The sequence below is a fragment of the Schistocerca americana genome, chromosome 2 (assembly GCF_021461395.2).
Source record: "Schistocerca americana isolate TAMUIC-IGC-003095 chromosome 2, iqSchAmer2.1, whole genome shotgun sequence".
Lineage (NCBI taxonomy): Eukaryota > Metazoa > Arthropoda > Insecta > Orthoptera > Acrididae > Schistocerca > Schistocerca americana.
In genome coordinates, this window is record NC_060120.1 from 763,009,584 (window position 1) to 763,036,913 (window position 27,330).

The 27,330-nt window shown below is 37.8% G+C and overlaps 1 protein-coding gene across 1 annotated transcript; it reads left to right on the plus strand.

Moving 5' to 3' along the window:
- The first annotated feature begins 21,720 nt into the window (after positions 1–21,720).
- On the plus strand, positions 21,721–22,206 carry LOC124594409 (peptidyl-tRNA hydrolase 2, mitochondrial-like). The gene has a single exon (XM_047132778.1). It carries the CDS (start codon positions 21,721–21,723, stop codon positions 22,204–22,206), a length of 486 nt encoding a protein of 161 aa, XP_046988734.1.
- Positions 22,207–27,330: the final 5,124 nt, after the last annotated feature.

Here is a 27,330-nt window from a genome sequence, read left to right on the forward strand (position 1 = left end):
CTGGAAACTCAAATGTGCACTTTAAGCCGAATTAACCATTTTAGTGTGGTTGACGAAATTCCAATGCTCTTGGAGCAGTCTCTGATGTCCTGTTTCTTTTATGGTACTGTAAGATCTCTTAATGCTACATATGTATGAACATTAGTAAATATTTACTTGAAGCTGATTAAGCAGGCAAATTTGGTCACCAGTTTTGAATTAAATATTTTGTTTCAAATATATTGACAGCTTTAGCAGAATTTTACAAATCTGCGTTCTGTGAAACAATGTTTTTCGCCACAATACACTTGTCTAGTACTTTATCTAAGCTAGTTGTTATTGCTTAATTTATGTTGCTTACATTTTAAATTTATTGAATGCCATTCTAGGCTAAATTGTAGACTGGCAGTATACTGTGTTTTATCATTTTAACTTTTTATGGATTTATATTTATTCCTAAAGTATAAAACGTCAGTTGTACAGTTTCTTTGCCTCAGAAATAACCTTGATAATTTTTTACACATTTTGAAATAGCCATGAAATTATTTATTGTTCTTTATTCTGATGTAAGCTACACAAAGAACTGTTTCTTTTATTTTTGCAAGAAATGTGTATTTCTTCTTACTAGCTTTTTGCAGTGCTGTGTACACATAAACCTGATTGGTAATGTTACATAACAATATTGCAGAGTACAAATAAAAATAACTCTATGTTAAAGTCACCACATAACAAAATGTTAGGATACTTCGAGCTGTAAAGTCTAGTTTTGAAATGAATATTACGCCAAGAACTGCTTCCTTATTTGCGTTCCTTAACTGGGTAGGATATGATAAAACAATTGCTCCAAGCACAACTCCCTATGCCCTCTCAACAACATGCTGCAGGGCTGCACATGGTCACATGATGTCCCACCATGCACGAAATTCCAAACAGAAATGCAACAAAAAGTGTATGAGCAGAACAAACACCAACCATCAACAAAATTATAGTCTCAGAAATGATCACATAGATGTACTACTATAAAATGGTAATTTGCTGATTTCTAGTGTCATACATAAAAGAAATCGCACATGTGCAACAACATGCACAACCCATTTTGGATGGTCGAAACGTCACAAAACTTAGACACTGAAAGATCCTGGACCTGAACCTACTCAATGACATTCTCTGCACACTCTGACAGTGCCACAGTAGAATACAGCTGTTCAGTAGAGGGAGAATTAAGGGCGTGGATGAAGTGGGTGGCAAGTGGGATGGGTAATGGAGATGGGGGTTGTGTGGAGAGTGGAGAGGACAGTTGAAGGGGAGTGGGAGGTGTTTCGAGTGGATGGGGGATGGAGCAGATCTGGAGGTGGGTATGTAGTGAGGTGGAAGATGGGTTTGACAGAAGATGGGAGATCACTGAGCTATATTACTTACTTGCTAATATACCTCAGTGTTGCATGAACATCCATTAAATTCATACTAATGTAGTCCATGTGAAAATTTGAATGAAACATGATAAATTCTATGTACAATTCAAAGGTGGTATGACAGTATGCTAATTATGTACCTAAGCTATATATTGCAATATTACATGAATATTTGTTAGTTTTTAATATAGTCTTACTACATAAAACGTGAGGATTTGAACCAAACATATAGGTTCTGTACACATTTTCAGAGTAACTAAAAAATGAAAATAATAATCCACTCAGATAATGAAATATAGAGCCCATAAAAAACTATTATGAGTTATTTAAAATTCCCAAACACCATCTGTTGTTAAAAAGTCCTATGAGACATGTACTATTCAGGCGTTACATTAAGAATAGCGTAACCTATGTGGCTGCTAAAAACAAATAGTCACTATTCAGTGGTGTCCCTATTAGGCATTGTGGACCTAAAATTACAACTAACAAGGGAATGGTCCATTAAAGTAAGTTGAAACCTACCCCCATATTGTTTATACAGGAAGAATACAACAAAAGCAATGCACCATCACAGTTTTCACGACTAATATGCACTGCAAGTATTTTTTTATAGTTGAATTTAAACGTTTTTGTCCCAGGAAGAACAGCTTATGACAGCAGTTTGTACAGTCCTTCGTGCCGAGAGCATGATCAGAAACGATATGACAGTGTAGGGCCATGTAGTTCTAACACCTGGAGTGATGCAAGTGTATCAAGTCAGTGTTTGATGTTACGTTACAGAAGGCTTCCATCAATCATGACTTTAATTTATTGCACTGAAATATTTCATACACATTTATCGTGTAACAATTCCTGAAGCACACTTATTATAATTTTTGAATAATGTATATTTTACTAACAGTGAAACAGTTTCTTGTTTATTCCCCACAGTCATCACAATAAAGCAAAGTGTCATTTGAATGACGAAAACACACATTCCCCTTACATGACACAACTGACAAAATAAAAATTAATACTTGCAGGTACATCACAGTAATTACTAGCTTTATTTAGACAGAAATGCGATGGAGCAAGAAATGATCCTGGCTATTGTTTTGCTTTTGTGGTGCATATAGGGCATACTAAAAGCAATTTGTAAAATGTGCCAATACAAATTGATAATGCACAAATATTGAAATTTAAGAATAATTTTCTGATAAACCTCAAATCATACAGTGCTATGGGAAATAATATTGTCCGATAACTTCTTCAAAAATACTTTCCACAGTTGAAAACATTCTTTGTCAAGAGTTATATTGGTTGTTCTGGGTGAAATCTGAATTATCTCAACAGTCTCTTTGCAATCCTCCTGAAAGACAGAGGTATCATTCTGTCCTGGCCAAGAGGTCAACAACAGCAGTGAAGTAAATTCTGCAACTGTTTAGAACTGTTTTGAACGAAATGTTAAAAATTATTCTTTCACATTCTTCCAGATCTTGATTGGTCAGTTATAAGAATTCTGCCACTAAACAGTCTCTCTTTGTTATTTTTACTACTACTATGCCTTGCATTATCTGTAGACAGAGCTAAAGCTGCAGAAAAAGTAATCTACTAATACTTATTACGTCATTGCTGTGTATCAACATGTCATAGCATTAATCGATTGTACAATAGACTCTGTCTTTTTTTGCCTCAAAATGATGAACTGCAGTTTGCTAGTAGTTCTTTCACGACACCTGACTGATATGCATTCGACACAGCAGATGTGGCATCTCCCCTGTACTTTCCCTTGATATAAATTTCATTGTTTTGCGACTTCCTATACTGTGTGATTCCTTGAATCTGCTTAATAAAGTCGAAAAATACTTCAGATCAGCAGTGTTTATGTCAATTGTGATTTGGGGAGCCCAGTCTTATACATCTCCATCATTATCGATGCATTGCATCTCACAAGCAGCTACACATGATTCATACCTCAGGAAAACTCCTCTAAAAAATTTTTTGTTCATGTTATTTATCCAACTTTTTGGGTTTTTGCTGGTTATTAATTGGGGGATGCTGGTAATGGGACTTTGTGGCCATCCTGCATTGTAAATCTTTCATATAATTCTTCTTTCACAGTTTTGTGAGTTTCATTTTGGCATATATTTATTACTCCATGTACATCTTTCTTCCATTTACACAGTTCACAGTCAGAGAATTCTTTCACAGAAACTGTCAACGAAAACTGAAATTTTTTTTACAAATTACAGTCACGCAGAGTCGTGTTATCTACTTACCGATGCGCCATCAACTAGTGATTTGCACCTGCCATGTTGTGAATGTATAGTTCGCTAGGACTGCAGTAGGAGTACACATTTATCCAGCTGCCTGGTGAGCTACGAATTTGGCAATTTTCGGTACTTTTTTAAAATACTTACAGTGTATCTTAGCAGCTAAAAGTTTGACAGCCTCTTGCTTTCAGCGTATTCTTTCCCTGTGAAAAATTTCAGGGTATATTTTGACATGTCAGATTGGACCATTCCCTTGTAAGTAGTGTATATGTTACCGCTAAAGTGCAGTAATCAGCTAGTCTGCGGTTTATCTAAGTAATATGCAGATTAGCTAGTGTCATACTAATGCACTGAAGTCTTGTACTTTTTTTCTTTTCTCAAACTGCCTAGGTAATCCACAAATTATCTAACAATCTGCAAATAATCTGCGAATTATCTAATAATCTGCACATTACCTAAGTTCTTTCCTGGAACAACAGGAACACTTCTGTATACTTTAATTGACATAATATTATTTATTTATTGTTTATTTTTTGGTCTCTAAAGACTCAAGTCAATACAATCAAACAATCAATAAATTAGTTGACAGAGTGAGTCACCAATCCCTTAGTACCTATCACCAATTAATACAAAGAATCAAATGATTCAAAATATCATTACAATTAATGAAACGAATTTATGAAGTTTGTGATAAAATTGTGCTTACTTATTAGTGCAGTCTAAAGATTGGTGACACTTTGGATCATATGGAAACTAGTTTTTGCAACAAGGACCCTTATTTGTGGTGCATTTAGTTTTGCAGTCACATTTTCTAAAACCCTGCCCAGTACCAAAGGGGTTTGTTTTATTGCTGTTTCACATAAAGATATTTCTCCACCAGGGTTATCTTCTTTCGTTAAAACTTCTCTTTGCAAACACTCATTTCAGATTTCACACACATGCAGTTGTTTTAAAATATCTGTTTTAGTACCAAGTTTATGAAATCGAGCAGGCATCACTTTTTGCTCTGTATCCTTTGTGTACTCCCACACTGCCACCTTCATCGTCATCTGGATACTTTGCATTAGAATCTGCTAAAATTTACTTCACTTTCTTTTATAAACATTTCTTGGCTTCATCATGCTGTATTCTCTGTTCCACATTCTTTTTACAGATCTATCATAAAGGACCTGAAAAGGTTCAAAGCTACCATATCATTTAAAACTTGAATTGAATTTATTTACAAAAATAAGAACAGTTGCCAGTCCAACAATGGAGAACACTATGCTCTGTAGCCAAGTAGCTATCATCAGTACTATGCAGCCATTGTAATTATACGTGTCTCTTGATGCAGTAATACTGTAAGGTGTCAGGCAAATCCAACACCTTCCACGAAACCCCTGACATGAGAGCAAATCCGGCAGTATGTCACATAGCTCCGAATAAATCATGACATTAAATTAACGAAAGTAATACAATCAACGTGTGAGCAAATGGAATACCACAGACTAACAGAAGAATGCCTAAATGCTTGTCATACCTTCCCACCGCGAAACAGACGCAGTTCCGAGGGGAGAAACGAGAACAGAAGCCGAGAGCAGAATCGTGTAGGCTAGGAGGCCCTACGATAAGGGACGGACACCCACGTCACCAGCCAACCGCCAAAACCACCCCCCCAGCCCATGTTAAAAGATAGAGCCCTCCAGAAGAACAGTATAGATCTTACGATAACAGTAAAAGGCCCACACCAGCTGCAAGTTTTAGCGTGAGACTTTTTCACGTCTCTGTGACGTTGCAAACATTAAAAACATTGCCCCACCACGAAAAGCATAACGTTTCTCATTGGATAGACAGAAGTTTTGTAGGCGGAGCTTAAGGTTAACACTGGGACCCTGATTGGTCAGTTGAAAATACAGCCAGATAGCTTTCCTTAAATCAACTTTGGTAAATTGTAGTAAGGAGAAGTTAGGAGAGAGTTGCTTCCGAGACGGCGAGCTGTGTGGAGTTGCGCCACTCGCCGCCCCCTGACGCTGCCTAAACACCGACAAGGTAATGAACGCACGCGATGCCACATTTTTGAGCGCATAAGGCTTGACTCAGAACTGCAGAAGTCTCATCTGTTACATCCCCTTTTTACGTAATACTAGTGTCGATCGCCAATTAAATCTCATGGTGTTCGCATTTGCTACTTGAAGTAAAAATCTGAAACACGATGATTTTTCTGTTACATAATTATTGAGAAACCACATCAGCCACTGTAATTTACGACAAGTTAAATAAGTAATTAAAGATAATTGAGGGTCACTGTAGACCATTTTGATAGTTTTCTCTTTTATGAAACTTAACATAAATCTAGATTATAGATGTGATATGGCATCGGTCATCCTTTGATCCATTGTAGAACTTGGAAACCCATTCAGGGAATATTCGTTCACATTTTTGTTGAACGCAGTTGGTTTTTATCATCCTGTATTAAAATTTTCCTTTTATCAATAGTGAAATTTATAAGCAATGTTTTGTGAGTAGAATAAAATTTCCAATGGTAAACGTAACTGCTTTTTCGACATTATTTTACCAGCTAACTAAAAATAGGAAAGCCTTGAACCCTTTCCACTAAATTTAGTTAGTATTAAGAATCTTTTACAGAGAGTGCAGTGGAGCTGACGCTGAAGTCATTAAGTATTTGATTATATCATCGGTAGTCTCACTGAACTCTTCTGAACTCTATATGTCATGTGTAGTCTGGCGTTTCCTTACAAGCAACACGTCCCAGGTTCACACTAGTCAATTCCCTAAAAAACACGCTCACAGCGTCGTTGCGCGAAAGTGGTATGGAGACACGACTTAGAACAAACAGACACCACGCAGAATGTTAGAACACTAACACATAGTTCAAAAGCTAAAATCCCTTTATTCTCCCAAATAAAGGCACATCACACTCACTTGCACATACTAAGTACCTAAATTTTGTACAAAAGATGGTACTGTTTTTTTCTGTAAAATTCAGTCCCTGCTTGTGCAACTGTGCAAGTCTTATTATGACACAGTAGAGCTAATGTGGAGACTGAAGTTACTGACATTGCTCAGCATCACATTTATTTGCTATAAAAATACTTAACGACTTTTGATCACTTGAAACGCTATGACAACACTGGAATCCTGCATGCCAAAAAATTGCAAGATAAGTACAATGCACAACAAGACAATTTTAAACTCAAATAAAGAACTCATAGTTTCATTCATTTCAGCAGTTACAGTGATAAATTAAATGGAGCTACTAGTGCAATAAATTAACTTTATTACTGCAACTGTTTAAAGAAAACTGACTTCAAATTCACATCACTATTTTATGCCACAGATTTCATTGCACTTTCTTTTAAATTATTGATTATAATAATGGTATTTCGCTCTTCAGTGACTATGTGAATAGCAGGTTAGAAATGGTGTTGACCCTAATACAAATGATAATGATTTGGGAAATCAGTGTGTAGATATGAACATAATAATGACTGCATTCTAATCAAATTGTTCAGTAGGGCCTGGGTCTATAAAATATACATTAATATTAATCTACATAACTTTTCTTCTGCCCCAATGCGATTTAACTATAATGTCATTGTCAGCAAAAGTGTCCACGTGACTCATGTACATTTGATACTACTTTGTAACACTGAATTTATGTAAGTACATCTCCACATGTAATGCATAACATACAGTTATCATTAACTGTCAACAGCAACCCATTGTACATACTAAGCTCACACTGCAACCATGAACTCACCACCATTTCCATGTGCAGTAATGTTTATGGCCTACTATTGCTGCTTGTATTACAAAACTATGTATAGTCACTTCCACCAGCTTTATTGAAGTGCTCACCTTATATGCCTCTCTCTCTCTGTCGATTTGTTGCAAACAAACAAAAAAATTACCTTTTAAGGGTCGAAAATTTTCGAGTGCTGCTAAGTACAAAGCATTTTGAGCATTTCAACAGGGTTCCATTACCCTAGTAGATTTAGTCATGAATTGTTTCTCAGTAGTACCAATATTCTTTTTACTCTCATCTGAAATCCATACTTATAAGCAAATGGAAATATTAATTCACAAATATTTGGATAAATTTTAAACAAAAATAACATATTTTTGTTTTTAGACAAAATTTAGTACAAAAACACAAAACTAATTAATTATCTAGGATTTTTGGGTCAAATTTCAATTTATTTTCACTTGATTAGTAACTAGAAAGAAGAAGACATTTTATTAAAAATTATGATTTCATTTTTGTCAATTAACATTTCCGTTTGGATATAAATGTAGAATTCAAATAAAAGTAAAACGAAATATTGCTGCTACTGAGAACTGAGCCAACAACTTCACAGTTATTAGCCTTCTATGCAGTGCAAATGACTACGTTCTGCTAATATACTCGAAATGTATTGTGTCTGAAGAGTGCTCCAAAACCTTCAAATCTACAGATGTGATATTTTCAAGTTTTTTTGAGACTTGTATAATACTACTTTAAGAAATTGATGTTCAGATAGTAACCACAGGGTAAGATAAATATGAATAAAATCGAAGGGGGGCAGTCTGTAAGGTCATCTTATCAAATTAAATTCCATAGCTTTACAATATTTACATACATTGGTAATAAACAATGTATTACAAAGGTGCAATAAGGATCTTAAGGCCATCTATATACAATACTGAAATGTTTCAAGAGTGATACAGGGTATTGAAAACATTAGTCAATAGCAAAACATCAAAATTCATATATGAGAATAATAAGAAAATTTCAAATAAAATGATTGGTTTCTGAGTTATGAGACAGTCACTTAAGGCTTCTGCATAATTTGAGGTATTTTTATTGTTTTTTGGAAGTCATACCTGATTGCACAAATGACGTACTACTGGAAATAGACAAGGACATATTGTATGCACAATAGCTGTCCTGAAACTTCCTGGCAGATTAAAACTGTGTGCCCGACCGAGACTCGAACTTGGGACCTTTGCCTTTTGCGGGAAAGTGCTCTACCATCTGAGCTACCGAAGCACGACTCAGGCCCGGTCCTCACAGCTTTACTTCTGCCAGTACCTCGTCTCCTACCTTCCAAACTTTACAGAAGCTCTTCTGCGAACCTGCAGAACTAGCACTCCTGAAAGAAAGGATACTGCGGAGACATGGCTTAGCCACAGCCTGGGGGATGTTTCCAGAATGAGATTTTCACTCTGCAGCGGAGTGTGCGCTGATGTGAAACTTCCTGGCAGATTGAAACTGTGTGCCTGACCAAGACTCTAACTCAGGACCTTTGCCTTTCGTGGGCAAGTGCTCATTTCAGTTTGCAAGCCAGAGCACACCTTGTTGCCAGAAATAGGAAAGAATCTTTTTATGTTATGGCCAATGTCATCATTAATTTTTCATAATTTTGATATCATTCTTGACAATTTTGGCATCATTTTTGACCAATTTTTGTGTGATTTGTCACCAAATCTGTTTTATATTTTGTTAATTTTGGTATTAGATTTCGAAAACTTATTTTTGAAGGAGACAGTTCTTTAGTTTTGTCCTGTTCCATCGCTTCACAGTGTAATGTTAAAAATGGATATATATCCACCACTTTTTTTGCACATGAGAAATTCCATTCAAGTCAAAAGTTACTAAAAATCTCCAAGTCAATGCACATATGTACCATTCATTGACTCATTCATTTATTCACAGATGATGTTCCATAAATCTCATCATGTAAGAGAGTGTTTAGGTATGTGAAATGATTTCAAGCTTTGTATTAAAATGTAGAACCAGCCACTACTGGCTATTTCTGGTAAGTATACTAACAACAAATTATGACCAATGCTAATGTACTTACACCAATAATTATGAGAATTACCTCTAGATTTTTTCTTGTTTTTGTGTGTTGTAATTTTATTAGCGTACATTTATGCTGTCTTCAGCACCACAGATGGTAGTTTGATCTCTGTCTCTCACTGTGGTCTGCTAATAGTTTCTTAGTCAGTGTGGCTACTCTGACCAGTATATTTACATGAGTTCTTATAGTTTTACGTTGTGAGAAAAGGATAAGGAATGTGTTTGTTCTGTTTAGATTCAAAGTGAAGTTTCAGCTTTACAGAAACAGCTATAAACCTCTTTGGCCACATCTGACAGGCTTCAGCTGCGGCCATAAGAAGCAGCATCGTTGGGGCAAGCGTGGTGAAAGCATCGTTGGGGTAAGTATGATGAAAGCTGTAACAGTTCTGGTGTTATTGGAAATCCTGAAGACACTACAACTTCTAATGCTTAAAATCTGGGAAGATTGTCGCCATTTGAAGGTTAGTGGTTGACAATGATGAGAGACAAATGTGGGAATTAAACATGCATCTGTCCTCTTATAACTTAGCAATGAGTAAGAGGTGTTGCCAAGTAGTGATAATATGTTTAGGACACCACAGGACATCTCTTCTGTTGAGTCTGCGGCCAGTATTTCTGTCGTGTCTGGACAAGCTGGAAATGTTGGTCATTGGGAGATCTGACATTGGGTGGGTAATGGAACCCCTCAAATAGGCCAGGAATGAAATGCAGCATGCATTCAGCATGTTTTCCAGAAATAATCAACTGATATCTGGAGAGGGCCATGCCAGCAGCTATTGTACACAATGGATGCAGATGTTTGCAAATCACAACTCTTGTAGGCACCAATTATGTTAGATGTGTTTTGAGACAATCCACAATTTTGTCCTCATATTCTTAAATTGACTTTGTGTCTTGTTCCTCATACTTCTAAACTCTTCCTTTGGTCCATAGTGCACTCTGTCCAATTTTCCTTTAATTTTCCCATCCCTCCTTTAATTTCCTTAATATTATCCTCTTTTGCTTTTAACATTTGTTCCAATAAAATTTTCAGATTGTCAATTGTGCCCCTGCTACATAGAAACTTCAATCCCCTGCTTACACTCTGGTGTTTTTATGTTGTGTCCCTAATCATTTTCTGTTTGGCATTTTTATTTTTTTCCACCAAAAAGTCTTCAAACCTGCAGTACATTCCCTATCTGATAGATTCCTTTCTTCAATATTTTCAGTATGTAACAACTGCTGCACTGATCCACATACTCAAATCTTAATGATACCTCACTATGTCTTTTCTGTCCTATTACTGCTTCCCTTCCACTGTCCTTTGCTTTCCTGCTGTCTGCCTTACCAGATACCTTACGTTCTTGACTATTCTCCATTTTCATCAATTTGGACAGTCGCTACAATTTTAAACAAATACTTCAAAATTACACATCTTGTCTGAAAATTGAATTCAGGTCAAAGACATTTAAACAGTTTTTAATTTCAGCACAACAACAGCACAGTGACGTATTAAAACACCCTGATAAGTAACCATGTAGACAGGAGACTGGTGTGCAAAAAGTGGCAAAACGTGTTTGAGATAGCTGTTTGTTCAATCTAGTGTTTCTCGTCTTTGCTGAGGCAGTGAATTACAAAATGGTTTGTATGTGTCAGTGTGTTAAGCAGTTCATTGCTGAATTTACTGAAATATATAGTAGTTCCACGTGTTTTTTTGGAAAGATCAGGCTAAGGATTCCAGTGAGCTAGATAAGAAGGCAGCTGCTTATAATTCTTTAATAGAAAAAAAACAAGAACAGTTGACCTAATGGCAAACTGGGAAACTTTAATTCCAAAATAATCTTTCCAGACAACCAAACTAATTAGTTCTTCTTTTTTTCCATTTAGAAATACATGTTCTTTTGACCTAAATAAGGGGTTGCTAGCATACTTCCTCTCAGTACTATCCTATGCCATAATCTTTTGTGACTATGTAGTAAAAAATGAAAATATTTATTGTACAGTATAGTAATGTCAGCACATCATACTAAACTAACAAAAGAACATCTTGCAGCAGTGTCTTCAGAAACATAGGGATATTTATGTTTCCATACGTTTACCCTCTAGGGAACATGCAGTTAATAAAGAGAGTGAACTTTTGGTAAACTGTGCAGTTCACCACCACACTACCAAAAGAAAACTTTCCATAGAGACTATGAATCTTTATCTAGAGTTCAGAATGAAGTTTTATGTTCTGGTGCTTACTGATATGACATCAGACAGGGAACAGAAAATACCCGTATTTTCATAAACAAAGTGAAGAATATCTCATATTCCACTCCCATGATTTTATTATTATATGTAGAGTTCAAAACACATCTGAATTACATACCATGACTGAGATACTTAACTACTGTCCATTAAAATTGCTACAGCACGAAGATGACGTGCTACAGACGCGAAATTTAACCTACAGGAAGAAGATGCCATGATATGCAAATGATTAGCTTTTCAGACCATTCACACAAGGTTGGCGCCAGTGGCGACACCTACAACGTACTGACATGAGGAAAGTTTCCCAAACAGCAGTTGACCAGCGTTGCCTGGTGAAACGTTGTTGTGATGCCTCATGTAAGGAGGAGAAATGCGTACCAACACGTTTCCGACTTTGATAAAGGTCGGATTGTAGCCCATCACGTTTGCGGTTTATCGTATCATGCCATTGCTGCTCGCATTGGTCGAGATCCAATGACTGTTAGCAGAATATGGAATCGGTGGGTTCAGGAGGGTAATACGGAACGCCGTGCTGGATCCCAACGGCCTCGTATCACTAGCAGTCGAGATGACAGGCATCTTATCCGCATGGCTGTAACGGATCGTGCAGCCACGTCTCGATGGGGACGTTTGCAACACAAAACCATCTGCACGAACAGTTCGTCGACGTTTGCAGAAGCATGGAGTATCAGCTCATAGACCATGGCTGCGGTTACCCTTGACGCTGCATCACAGACAGGAGTGCCTGCGATGGTCTACTCAATGACGAACCTGGGTGCACGAATGGCAAAACGTCAATTTTTCGGATGAATCCAGGTTCTGTTTATAGCATCATGATGGTCGCATCCGTGTTTGGTGACATCGCGGTGAACGCACATTGGAAGAGTGTATTCGTCATCGCCATACTGGCGTATCACCCGGCGTGATGGTATGGGGTGCAATTAGTTACACGTCTCGGTCACCTCTTGTTCGCATTGATGGCACTTTGAACAGCGGACGTTACATTTCAGATGTGTTACGACCCTTGGCTCTACCCTTCATTCGATCCCTGCGAAACCCTGCATTTCAGCAGGATAATGGACGACCGCGTGTTGCAGGTCCTGTACGGGCCTTTCTGGATACAGAAAATGTTCGACTGCTGCCCTGGCCAGCACATTCTCCATAACTGTCACCAATTGAAAACGGCTGGTCGATGGTGGCCTATCAACTGGCTCGTCACAATACGCTAGTCACTACTGTTGATGAACTGTGGTATCGTATTACGGTCAGAGTTGGTTGTTCTGGGTACTGATTTCGCAGGATCTATACACCCAAATTGCATGAAAATGTAATCGTATGTCAGTTCTAGTATAATATATTTGCCCAATGGATACCCGTTTATCATCTGCAGTTCTTCTTGGTGTAGCAATTTTAATGGCCAGTAGTGTAACTTGTCTTCAAGGAATCCCTCTTAAGAGCAATTATATAGCCTTGAATGTCTCAGTTATTGTCTTGACACTGCTATAGAAATTTTAAATTTTTGTAACTTATTTCTCTTGTCAGAAATCGCAATTTCGCTACCAGCCGTTCATATGGTAAAATTAGTCTCATCATAAAAGCATTTTTCCATGTTATATGAGGAGTTACAAGGACCAAGAGGTATTTTTTTCCTTTATTGTTAGTTTATCCCCATCACCCCATATGCATGTGGGGGCAGATGGGCTGTCAATGGTACAATATTTGGCTTTTCAGCCAAGTGAATATAAAAAAATACAAAATGAGAAACAAAATTTGTTTTAGATTAATTTAAAAATCAAAAATTGACTGCTAAAAAACAACTAATTTCGGGATCCAGTTGAAAACAGGCGAGACTAGGTAGAGTACGAGCATCATTTTCATTGTATTCGCGATGACAAGGTGGATGGTGCATGTATCCTTTTCGAGCTCATTGGGTGCAATTGCGAATAATATTTTCGCTTGGATGTTGTGTGTTTGGGAAACGATCTGCTGCAATTGTGCAGCTGCACCGTAATTGTTATGACATTCACCTAAAATTAACATCATATCAACAATCTCTGTAAGAGGCTAGTGAGCCATGTTTGGCTAAGGAATAATTTACTTTCGTCAGTTGACGTTTACAGTTCACTATCTGAAAGTGAAAAGACGTCTGATCACACTGCACCAACCTTTATACTGACCCATAGTTCGCAGTTTGGCCATGGGGAGTAATGCAATTGTGAAGAGTTCCCCAACAAGATTTTAATACCATTCCACCTTCTGCCATCAAAAACTGTGGTGGATAGGATACATTTTGTAAAAAAAAAAAAAATAGCTTATTTTGGCTTAATGAAAGAATTGGTGCACATTTTTTTCGATTTGATGCGTCTTTCTCGGATAGTTCTAAATTAATCAGAGTTTTTCCCCAATTTTACTTTTTTCTCGATTTCAGCGCCATCTGTCAATGGCTTAAAAAAATATTTCAGACAAAACTTGATTACTTTTTTATAGAGAACCGGAATCTGCAATAAAAAATTGGTGTTTCCATTTAAGATTTAAAAGTTTCCCCCTACCCCACCCAAGGGGATGGGGGCTCGAGAGCATGTGTAGTATCATTTGATGTCCATCTTTGAGCTTACGAACTTGTCTTACCTACTATTTTTAACTGATGTATAGTTTTCGAGATAATCTCATCCGAACCTTCATATGTATATAGCTTTCTAAAGCTGTATATATAGCTTTTTAAAATACACTGCAGAAATGTGAAATTTTTATGAAAAGATAAACACTGAAGTGCTACACTCTCACTTAAAATCTGAAGGAGTTGCAGTCGGTGAGAAGTGCTGTTGGAGAAAAGACTATGTTCCACATGGTTGAGGAGTGTGGGTAGAGAGATGGGAACTGTCAGGTAGGGAAACGATGGAGATAATAGGAGGAGGAGAGGTTGATAGTGGAAACACAGACAGTAATGTATGAGGAGGGTAATGGTTACATGGGGAAAGGAATAGGTATGGATGGAGAGGGAAAAGGAGAGGGGGGCTTGATGGTTAGTGGGATAGGTGTGGAAGAGCTAAAGTTGGTAGGAGGGATAAATATTGAGGCAGATCGCATTGTCAAGGACAGGGAGGTGCTTGAAGTTGCATTGAGATAGAATAAGGAGTGTGTGTAGGAGTAGGGATAGAGGGACATTTTTGTGAAGGAGTAACAGTATATGAGGGCTAGTGATCAGAGGACAGACAATGGGGTTATTGGAATATAGTTTGCAAATAGTACAGGAGATACGGTGCTGTACAGTGTGGGTCGGAGGGGTGGGTATTTGAAAGCGTGGCAGAGGATCCAAGTGGGGAAAGGTAAACGGATGTGGAAAGTGAGATGGAGTGCATGGCGCTCAAGAATTTGGACAGACTTATAGAACTTGGGTGAGGTGCAGATCCATGCAACATTCACACAGCAGAGAATGGGTTATATCAGGGTATGGAGAATAGTGTACGGGTGTAATCCTCAAGTTTGGCCTATTAGTAGTTTTAGTATATTTTGGGCTTTCTGTTGGATGGTTAGTAGATGAGGCCTCCACATCTGTTGCCAGCTGAGACTTAGTCCAAAATATTTTAGTGCATGCCAGTAGGTATTTATGTGTCTCCATGTCCACTCACAAACAATTTCACCAGTCGTCAGGTTCACCATGTAACTCTCGAAGTACATTGATATTTGAAATCAGCTGATGCCTTAACACCCACTATCTTGACTATTTAGATAGTTCTTGCTACCTCTGTCACTTTATTAACATTTTTAAGGGTGAGGAGCACAGGCCACAGCATAATTTCTTGCACTGTCAATATAGCGTCATGAACTTAAATACTCTTCATAAGAGAGTAGCTGCTTGCCATTGAATGTTCTTTCCTAGGCCAACAGAAGGTGCGCCTGCAATAGACAGTCTGTATTGAAATTGTGTCGTATAAGCACACGAGATTTGCGACTTTTTGTTACATAGACAGACATTTGCGCAGATTATTGGGTGCTGAGCAGCCTTTACTTAAAACAAAGCAATTACATTAAGGCATATACAATCTAGACCAAAGAAGGCCAACGAACGACAGCAAACCATTTCGTTAGCCTAGATTTGCTTAGTGTATATGTGCAGCAAATCAGAGCCAATGAGCGTTTGGCCTTGGTTGTGCTTCGGTCTACTGAAGGTATCTTTAAAGCGTGGTGGTCGGTTGGCGCTGGGACCTCTCCCCTATTGAGAACAACACGTCGAATGTCCTTTGGTTCAGTAACGATTAGTGTTGCCAACTTAGTGGATTTTCCACTAAAACTGGTGGTATCTATTCTTCTTTTAATGGCGAAATATTCCTTCTAGTGGCTGGTGGGTTTTATTGTGGTGTAGCAGAATTCAGTTTCAGTTACTGAAAATGCAATCTCTCAACCATTGAGCTATTTATATGTTTCGAAATATGTTACTTCTACTTCATTTGGTTTCAGGAACTTTTGCTGCAAAGACAACACTGATGCATTACAATGTGACATCAAACGATCCTTCACACTCAATACACTACATGCGGGGATTCCCTATAGAATGAACAGTATTTAGTAGCACCTAGTTACAGTTCATTTCACGAGCAAACGCGGCTTGCACAGGTGCAGGGAGTGCAGCAACCAGTTTCAAACAATGTGTGCTCACGTATTTCATTGTCGCTTTGAATACCCACTGAGCACTTGTTGGCTCACGCTGGGTGTGTCACTTCAGATGTGCACAAAAGGTAACTCGACTGTCGTCGTTCGGTGTGTGCACTATACAACCGTGACTCTCGGTGTATGGTATTATTTCACGACTATGCCGAAACCACAATATACACAGTAGTTTCGAGATTCTTGGCTTCAAGACCAATATTTCAAAGATTGGCTTCCAGTTATTGAAAGTACTATGTGTCAGACAGTGAAGTGCAAATTTTGTGGTGTAGTTTTAAGGAGTCACTATGGAAATTTGAAGTCTCATGGGATGTCAAAGAAACATCTACAAAATAAAAAGTAAGCAACCCTTTTTATTAAATTGGTTAGTTATTCATTGATCGGTTTTATATCATTGACCAGTCTTTGACTAAGTAAATTGTTGCAGGTTGTAACGATGCAGCCTAAAATTGCTTTTAAGTCAGAACTCATGGGCAACAAAAAAAAAGGAAGAAGCAAGACTTGCATTGAAACTCCCTGGCAGATTAAAACTCTGTGTCGGACCGAGACTGGAACTCGTGACCTTTGCCTTTCGCAGGCAAGTGCTCTACCATCTGAGCTACCCAAGCACGACTCACGCCCCGTCCTCACAGATTTACTTCTGCCAGTACCTCGTCTCCTACCTTCCAAACTTTACAGAAGCTCTCCTGCGAACCCTGCAGAACTAGCACTCCTGAGAGAAACGATATTGCGGAGACATGGCTTAGCCACAGTCTGGGAAATGTTTCCAGAACGAGATTTTCACTCTCCAGCGGAGTGTGCGCTGATATGAAACTTCCTGGCAGATCAAAACTGTGTGCCGGACCGAGACTCGAACTCGGAACATATAGTCGACAGTTTTCTCCCAAATGGTCACAGTCATGAATAAGATATCGAAAAAGTTCAGCTGCACGGAACTAAGTCCACCTCAGGTATGAAAAACGTGTTAGCAACGCATTTCACTGGTGTTCTAAAAGAAGATTACAAAGATCAACCTAGCTTATTAACTGATGAATCTACTGATACTGCTGTACACAAATATTTGTGATTGACTATAGTTTATTACAGTAAATTACACCATAAAATAGTATCTACATACCTTGACTTTGCTGAACTGCATGAGTCTAATGCTGAAGTTATTGTCTCTGCTATAAAGAAGACACTTCAATGATTCGATTTGTCACCTGAAATTTTAATCAGCAGTGGTACAGATAATGCCTCTGTTATTGTTGGAGTAAATAACAGAGTATTTACGAAATTGAAAGAAGAGATACCACACCTGATTTGAGTATGTTGCTTGTACCATTCCTTGCAACTGGCTGTTTCAGTTGCTCCAAAAACAATTTTACTGAGAAATTTGGAATTTTTAACTATAGAGACAGACAATCTCTTTATAAGGAACTATACAAAACCATCAACGATGGACAGAAACCGTTGAAAATAGTTCAAGCACGCCAGGCAAGATGGTTGTCAATAGAATCCACTGTATCAAGAATATACACGCAATGTTCAGAGCTAAAAACACATTTTTCTGTAGCTTAAGTGCGCAAAAGGTGGCACATGACAGAGTTGTTGGGCACTATGTTTGTGAATGAGATTAATAGGCATATGTTTCATTTTTACATCCAATATTAATTGAAATACACAGAGTCAATAAAATGTTCGAGTCGAAAGATATAGATCACGCCAAACTCTTTGAGTTGACCAACCTCATAGACATGCTCATCAGCAAAGTTACGTAACCTGCAAATAAAGTTAGCATTTTTACTCAAAATATTCATGATTCCTTCCATCGAAGATGTTATCTGGAATTCCACTTTGAAAAGCAGCTGCTTGAAATGAGAGAAAAAGGATTACCACTGGAAGATGAGGAAATGTGTAATTGGTGCATAATATTTACAGTAAGTCTGATTGAAGAAATAAAAAACAGGTTACCAGAAAATTTAATGTTTATGAAAAACATTCCAGAATAAGTATTGAACAAGCACTTAACCACAAAAAAGAAAATCTAATTGATATAATAGTTCCGTTCAATCAAAGTGTACAATTTATAGCAAGAATGGATGATCAATGGCGACAAATTCTTTTGCTAAACTAGAACGAGACCAAAGATACATAAAAATTTGGAATGAAGTATTGCATTTCAAAGATGCTCAAGGGGAATCCAGATTTGAGGAATTAGCGACTTCTACGATTACTCTCATAATACTGCCTCATTCCAATGCCGATGTTGAGTGACTGTGAGTAGTATGAATGTAATAAAAAACAAGCAGAGGAATAGAATGAAGTTAAATCTTTTAACTGCTGGTTTCAGGTTTGAAGGAATATGCTGCAACGAAAATGAAATTCCAATAAACGTTGTAAAACAAATCAGTACCAAAGAATCGTATCAATCTGAAAATGGCAATGATGATGATGCAGACAAAAATGATTCATCTGAAGAAGATGAATTCGTTAAATAATTAGCTTTTGTTATAGAACTTTTTGTACGTTCCTAACCTTGACTTACTGATTTATTTACTGTAAGTTCATTTAATGATTGTGGATATTTTATTATGGTATTTAATAATAAAGGAAACTTAATTACTAATGTACTTATTGTTTTCTTTCATAATAATTTTAAAAAATTGTTAGTGGAAATTTTATCGGTTATGAAAGTAGGGGCATTTTTGTTAGTAGTTTTCTGGTGGTTTTTCCACTTGAAACTGGTGGGGAGCTCACTTTAACTGTTGGCAACAATATAGCTATTTGTTGTGTCTCTAGAATGGGCCTGTATTTAAGAGTGAAACTCTGGAATTTACAGTTTAAATTACAGCAGTTGGCTGTGAAATTAAAGAGCGAAACCAGTCAATAAAACATACTCAATGCGATTTGTGGCTCTACTCATAAAATTAATTTAAACAGTCACTGTTTCCACCTACACGCAATGCCAGCTCTCGCTTAGGGTGTGTATTTTATTGTGTTTAAAAAATACTGGAGTACAGAGTGAAATATGGAGACAGCACTAAAGCTGATAGAGTTTATTGTGAATGGAAATGTTTATGGGCTCCTATGAACTGTGATTATAAAAACAAACTGAAGAGATTAGACGCTTGGAGGAAAATAACTCAGCTATTAGAAAGTAGTGAATGCACAACGTGATAAAGAATACGGTGTCGTTATTGACATCTTTTCCCGTGAACGACAAAGAAAAACAAAACTGGAAGTGACTATTAATTTTCTGCTGCACTTCTAAAAAACGTGCTATCGTTGGAAATTTTAGTAGTAGTAGTAGTGTTAGTACTAGGGTCTACACAATTGAATAACAATTCGTAATTTGTAGGTTTCATGAAGTAAAAATTATGAAATAGCCGATATTCCAATTCAGCTTTAAGGTAGACATAAATTTAGTCACATCACGCTGCTCATTAGTTTTAAGAGAGGTCGTTCACCAGCGTCTTTCCTCCTCCTTCTTTTTCTGATGATCATCTTTTTGCAGCAAAACAAACGCTGCTCATGCGACGATTGCTAAAGCCTCTTCTTCCCTCACAATATCGGCCGATAAAATTAGAATTAACGCACTATTTTACAACAACAAAAACAGGAGCGACAATGGCTAGTTGCAAGAGTCAACTATGATTCCAAATGGTCCAGTACCTTGGCTTCACTCCTTTTGTCAGGTGTGGATGAGAGGCCGAACGTCAGTGCATTGGCGACCAACTTACGGCTGAATACAGGCTCTGTCGTTCGTTGGCCTTCGTTGCCCTAGTGTGTACGCAGCTTTACACACTCCATTGTCAGTTATCTACAAGTTAAGATTTCTGTGACACTGGAGTTTTGTGGAAATTACACCTCATTTCAAATAAATCGTAGAACGAGTGAATAAAGAGATATTGTTTTACTTCGTTTTTGAATACCTAGTTTGTTATTTGTCACTGTGTAACGGAATTACATACGCAAGCATGGTATCTCGAAAGAAGAAATATGTTGTACATACAGATGGCATATATATTGCACATTGCGCAAGTTTTCAATGCATGTGCACCTCTTTTATTGAGTGCTTTGAACGTGTTAATCAGTGAAAATAATTACATCGTTGTTTGTTTATGTCTGTTGAGTGTGGTACACCTTGCAATTTTGTCGGGTTGTTGTAGCAGTAGTATCGTGCATGCCCTGATCCTTCCAGAATTATAATTTTGGTTTCCTTGTTTCTGTTACACAGGGATATTTAAAATCACCTTCATCAGCACTGATGTTATATTACATGTCGTGTGTAAGTATTATATAATGTACACTTGTGTTGTGTGGTTTATTTCTCATTACAGATCAGTAAACGCCCAGTTAATGATTTTCATACGATACTTTTGTAGCGAGAGAAGTGAAACTGATCGTAACATGAGACCCCTAGAAAATGACGATGTTGAAGACCACGTAGAAAAAATGTTAAAGAAGACAGGATGCCTAGCGTTACATTACAAGGTTCAGGTATGCTGATTCTATTACCTTTTTATGATGCTTTTATTTCTACTGATATTAACACTAGTAGAACTTGCGGCCGAAGAGTAACAGAAACTCTTCTGACTATATTATTGAAGACTATTAAGAGAATTTGATTCGGCTGTGGGATTTCGAAATTAGCCCAAACAGTCAATTTTATACGTTAACTGTCCCTGCTAAACTGTCTCTCTTATTTATTTTTTTATAGCATTTAATAACTACAGTATTATAACAGCTTGTCTTGACAGCATTGCATTATATTTATTCGCAACCTGCTGCTTGCTGACGAAACTCTTGTTTTGTCCATATGATTTTCAGTAAGGCATATTACTGAAGTATATCCAATGTTACTCTCCAATAATTCACTTTTGAGTTGTGTGTTAACGTCATGCATATTTGTGTCCAGCTTCACTGGTAGCTCTTTTCACTGAAATAGCACAGCCTTTAATATTCTTTTTTATGAGAGCTTATGTGAACATCCCGTATCAGTATATAATACATAGCCAGGCACTCATTTGGCTGGTGGTTGTCATTTGAATTATAATCGTACTCTGTCACCATTTCACCTTCACTAGTCTTTGTTTGTATCTGACTGCATCTACACATACGTAACTGTCGTAAAAGATTTCTTTAACTGTAGAAAATAATCATGTTGCATAGTAAATATTAACAACAATAATAATGAAACTAATAATACTTTTCCTATGTTCTAGGAATGTATTGCTGAAACACAAGACTGGAGAAAGTGTCAAGATGTTGTGAATGAATTTCGTAATTGTATGGAAGTGTACAGGAAGAAACAGATTAGTGCTGAAGGAAATTGAGAAAGCTAAAAGTTAATGACATGGACGTCTACACGGCCTTCTTTGCAGGGGCAGGAATAGCCTTTACTTGTCAGCTTCTTTTGAGCAGGGGCATCCTTAAAAAAAGCAGTATTTGGAAGGTTGCAATAGAAGCCGCACAGACAGGACATAATGTGAAAATGGTGTTAATTGTCAGACCTGATTTACAAATGGGCAAAGGGAAAGTGGCTTCTCAGTGTGCCCATGCAGCTTTGTCTTGTTACAAAAGGTGCCAGGCGAGAGCTCCAGATATTTTAAATTTATGGGAGTGTGTAGGCCAGCCTAAAATAATTGTCAAAGGAGATAAGGATGGAGAAGAGTGTTTATTAGAACTCAAGAGAAAAGCAGAAGAGCTAAATCTTGTTTCATGTCTCATACGAGATGCAGGAAGAACTCAATTAGAACCTGGATGTGCAACTGTTCTAGGAATAGGCCCAGGACCTAGTCCGTTAGTAGATAAAGTGACGAAACACCTTAAATTGTTGTAATCATTTTATGTAGAGCATAAAGTCACAGTTTCATGTACAAATATATGTTAAACATGGATTCAAATTCTCCATTTCTGTACTTCTAAATTGTGACAAACAAAGCTGCTAAAAGTAGAGAAGACCAAATTGTCACCGAGCGAGGTGGCGTAGTGGTTAGACACTGGACTCGCATTCGGGAGGACGATGGTTCAATCCTGCATCCGGCCATCCTGATTTAGGTTTTCCGTGATTTCCGTAAATCGCTCTAGGTACATGCCGGGATGGTTCCTTTGAAAGGGCGCGGCCGACTTCCTTCCCCATCCTTCCCTAATCCGATGAGACCGATGACCTCGCTGTCTGGTCTCCTTCCCCAAGCAACCCAACCAAATTGTCTTTTCATGTTTTTGCTGACATTTGAATGGGGGAGATTGTCAGAGAAAAGTCTGTATTTACAACGATTAATATTAATATGCTTCAGTTGATAACTGAGCACATTTTATAGGTTTTTAAGAAGCAGTGTGATGCTAAATTAAACACTTAAAATAAACTATGGAAACTCCAGATTCGAATAACAACACTATAAGGAATAGGGTAGATTGCTACTCACTGAAAAAACGACCCACTAAGTTGCAGACAAGCACAACAAAAAGACTATTACACGTGCATCTATCACCCAAACCTTTCCTCAGCAAAGTAAACATACGTACAAGCAAGAACACCTCGTGCACACTCAGCCACAATCACTGGCAACTCTGACTGGAATCTGGTCAGAGCTGCTGGTGGTGGCGGCCGAGTGTGCGTGAGGTGTTCTTGGTTGTGTGCTGCCAGTGATGGTGGCTAAGTCTGCATGAAGTGTTCATGGTTGTGTGAATGTGTGTGTTTATTTTCTAAGGAAGGCTTTGGCCAACAGCTGCATCTGTATCAGGTTTTTCGTTGTGGCTGTCTGCAACTTAGTGGGTCATCTTTTATGGTGAGTTGCAATCTATCTTATTCCTGATATCCTATAAAAAATTGATTTTGCTCTGTGGGTTTCACATTAGGAGTCCAAAGGTTTGGTTTTTGGTTTTTTTTCTTTTGTACTTAAATGTGCATTTTTGCTATTTGTGAGCCTTTTAGAAGATCCCAGACAAATTCCATCTTGCTCTGATTCTCTGTTGTATTCCCTTATACCTGGCCTGGGGAAGACAAGGCCTTGTTACTGCCAGTAAGACCATTGTGATTGGAGTCCTATTAAACAGGTTTTACTTTTTTTTCTCAAGTTCCAAGGGACCACTTGTATTGTAACTACTCAGTTATGAAATAAGTCACAAACTGCAGAAGGTAATTGTGGTCTTCACCATTATTGTAGCGAACAGATCTTATATTCTGAAATTGTTTAGGAAAGTGATAGACTACTGTGAGACAGCAATGAGAACTCAATATTGCAGGTAACAGGGAGTTTATGAACATACTAAGTATGGAACTCCACTGCTACTGAAGACATACTGCACTTGCACATAACGGGTCGACAGAAGCATCCGATCCAACGCGTCGGCTTTGACCCGTGACGTAAGGGTGTTGTCGTGTGTGACGTCATGACGGTGCGGAGTTTGGTTTGAGTGTGGCTGTCTCCAGTTCCGTTTTATCTTATTTTATTTACTTTTCTGATCTGTTCATTCTATCTCGTGAGATTTTTTTTTTTTTAATTTAAAAACACTTATTACTTATTTTAATTATGTTTCCTCGAATTTCTGTTTTAGTTTATTATATTTATCTTTCTGATCTGTTCGTTCTATCCCGTGAGATTTTTTTTTTAAAGACAAAAAACACTAATCAGCTACTGAAGCATCTTTATTTTCTATGGGTTGCAGGGGTTACGACCCCTGGGGAGGTGGGTGGGTATTCATGCATGGCTGTCTTCACTTACACGTTGTAGCTACGCAAGGCGTCTAAATTTGTTTATATTTAGTTTGCCCCCCACCCAAAACACCCCATTTCCCGCGCTTGTCCCGTTAGTGTCATTAGGCTTCTTGTGGAAAGTGTGTGTGTTTGTTTTTGTTGCCGCCATATTCGTGACGTCATGGGTCAAAGCAGACGGGTGGGATCGGATGCTTCCGTATTTCCCACATAACAGTGCTCCAAAACCCCTCCCTTCCCTGCCCAACTGTCAATCACTTCATTATTCTGATTCAATATACATACATTTTCTACAATAATGAATTATTTACAGGCTGCTTATTAAATAATGGATGTGAGGTTAATGGCAGTTCTTACATTTAAGTAACAGTTACAACAAAAGGCTGTCAACTAGACTGAGGAACTGTTGTATGGAATAAGGAGAGTGTTCCAAAAGGGAGCCTTGCAATTTCAGCTTAAAAATTTGGATTTTCCATAGTTTTAGTGGAACCTGGTGAATATGTAACACTTGTCAATGGACTAGTTAAGACTGTTATCAAAGCACAAATATTTTTTCTCCCTCATATTCACTGAGTAAATGCTGTAGTTGGTTTTCAATGAGTCCATTTAATTACCTCCTAATCTTGTTGAGTGATAAAAAATAGTCAGAGTTCTGATACACATTAATAACAATTTGCATGAACTTCAGAAACTGACACTGTAGATTTACCATGAGACACAAAAGAGGGAAGTAAAAGTGACAGTAGAAATTAATCTCTTAGTGAAGACAGCAGTGCTTGATTTCTGCACAAGATCCTAAACATGAGACTTTGAAGAAATCTTTTATCCATCTTTAGTTCTAATAAATTAAAACACTTGATATCACTGACCTTTCAACTAGCTGGTTTTGATAACTTGACACTTTTAGGAGAGTTCTGCTGCTGAAAGTATAAGCTTACTTGTTCCTAGAAAGATATGTTTACTTTAAGCCACCTAGTGATACCACCTACTTGTTAATAGTTTACTAAGTGTCACTTGTCACCTGCAGAAATAAGTTTGCTGTTAATTATGATGCGTTCAGTTGCAAATCAGTGAGGTAACTGAAGAAATGCAGTTGATTAAAAACAAAATCTCATAGCTCTTTGTGCTGTATCATGTTTCAATGAGAACTATGTTGGTTCATTGTTATTTTGCACATAAATAACTTCTGGATAACAAGGGTAACCATCAGTAATAATTTATCTTCCACGTTAAGAAAAAGTATTGCACAATCAAATGTTTGTCAGTTCAAAACATCTCTTGTTCATCACACAGAGAGAAATAGCATTTCTCTTTTTCGTTCCACTCCAGACTTTTTGAAAGTGATATCAAAATATGCGAACTGATGTGTGTTGCTACTCAGAAAAACAGTTTGTTGAAGAACCTTGGTAGTTAGCAAATCAAACTGACTGAGTTATACCTGTTCCATTTTTAAAATGTGCCAGTGAGTATTTTAATCGGTCTGGAAAATCAGAGCTCCCGAGAAACATATTACTCAAGTGACTGTACAGTTGTTACGTATGATGTGTTCTCCAATGTCTACTTGATGTTTTACCATACCTATACAAAACTATAGATCACTTATTAATGAAGAGTAATTTCTTCCTTTCATGTTTCCTGTAGCACCGTATCAGAAACAACTGTTCTCGAACATCAGCTCATACTTGCTGGTATCAAAGAAAATTCTATTTAGTTTGCTCTCTACTGACAGGCAGTAGTTATGAAACCTTTTGGATGACAAATAGACCATATGGCAAATACCCCGATATTAATGTGAGATGAGTTAAAACAAGTGTTCCAGTAGTAGTCCATAAAGATTATATACTGGGACAGAATTAGAAGACTAGCAGACTTACTACTGAATTTGAAGAAAGCAACTCAGAACTGCTGAAATCACTGCATCGTGTCAGGAAAGATAGATGGATGAAAACTGTAGATCAAGAATCTGACACATTACAGCAGGAAAGCCTTGTGTGTCATTCATAAGCTGGATCACTCAAATACCTTCAGAAGGTATGCAACACTTTATAGAAACCACCTTGTCCCAACTTCCAGCACAACAGCAGATAAGAAATTCAGTGGAAAGTAAAAAGCGAACTGCCTCGGCAACATGAGCTACGCTCCAACCATTTACACCTTCAGAAGTGCAGTAAGGCTTAAACAACCTCCAGAAAGGCTTGAACGTCGTACATCTGGAACCACTTAAAAATACTGTAGGCCACACACTAAAAGCTGACTTGGTGCTTTTTTAAGCTGCACATTGGAATCAAGTGAGTAAGACTTCCACCACTCTTCAAGGAGACTAAGCTGGGAAGAGATAATAAGCTACAGCATTGCTCACTGTCTTAATATGCTGACTATGACAAGGCCACTGGTGGCCACATCAAGGTGTGACACCGTGGGCCTGCTGTCAGCCACAGCAGAGCCTGAGCCTTAGCTAGATGCCATGGCATGGCCTGGCAGTGAAATGTCTGTCACCAATTGTGTGGCAGTCAATGTGTTAAACAAGTTGATTGAACAATTTATTCCAAACAGAATAACAGTGTCTGTTGGAAGTGATAATATTCTTCTTAAGCACTCATTTGAGAAGAAAGTGTTGGTCTTCCTAGGTGCAGCGGCAGCAAATGAAGTTTGTGGACAGAGGACTTAATAATGAAATTTGTCAAGGCAGTTGCCTGCATAAAAATCATCTCCTTACTGAATAATATGCTAAATAACTGCCTATTGCAAGTCCATTGCGACCACATGCAGAGTAAATTCCGCAAACTGAACAATGGCATGTTGCATACTTCACTTCTGTGCCCTGTGTTCAGCATAAATGCACACAACCTGCCAGAAAAATGATGACTCATACCAAAACCCCCTTATGTATCGCTCACATAGGGATCTGAGGACAAGATTAGAATAATCACAGCATGCAAGAGGTATTCAAACAATCATTTTCCACACACTCCATAAGGAAGTGGAAAGTGAAGAAACCCTCATGGGACAATGGGACGTACCCTTTGCCATGCGCTTCACAGTGGTTTTCAGAGTATGTTAATGGATTTACTCCACTGTGAGACAATGTGGTCTTTGCCTTCAAGAAAGAATGTTTGCAGTTGCCTAAGGAATCATGATTATACCTAGGCATGCCCACATGTTGCCAAGTTTGTTCTGACTACACTGCAGAAGTTTTGCTGGGAAGCCCTTACACATCCTCCATATAGTCCCAACCCCCCCCCCCCCCCC

Bases quoted from the DNA above. Each gene is read 5' to 3' on its own strand.
- LOC124594409 (XM_047132778.1), top strand. From the start codon at position 21,721: ATGGACGTCTACACGGCCTTCTTTGCAGGGGCAGGAATAGCCTTTACT.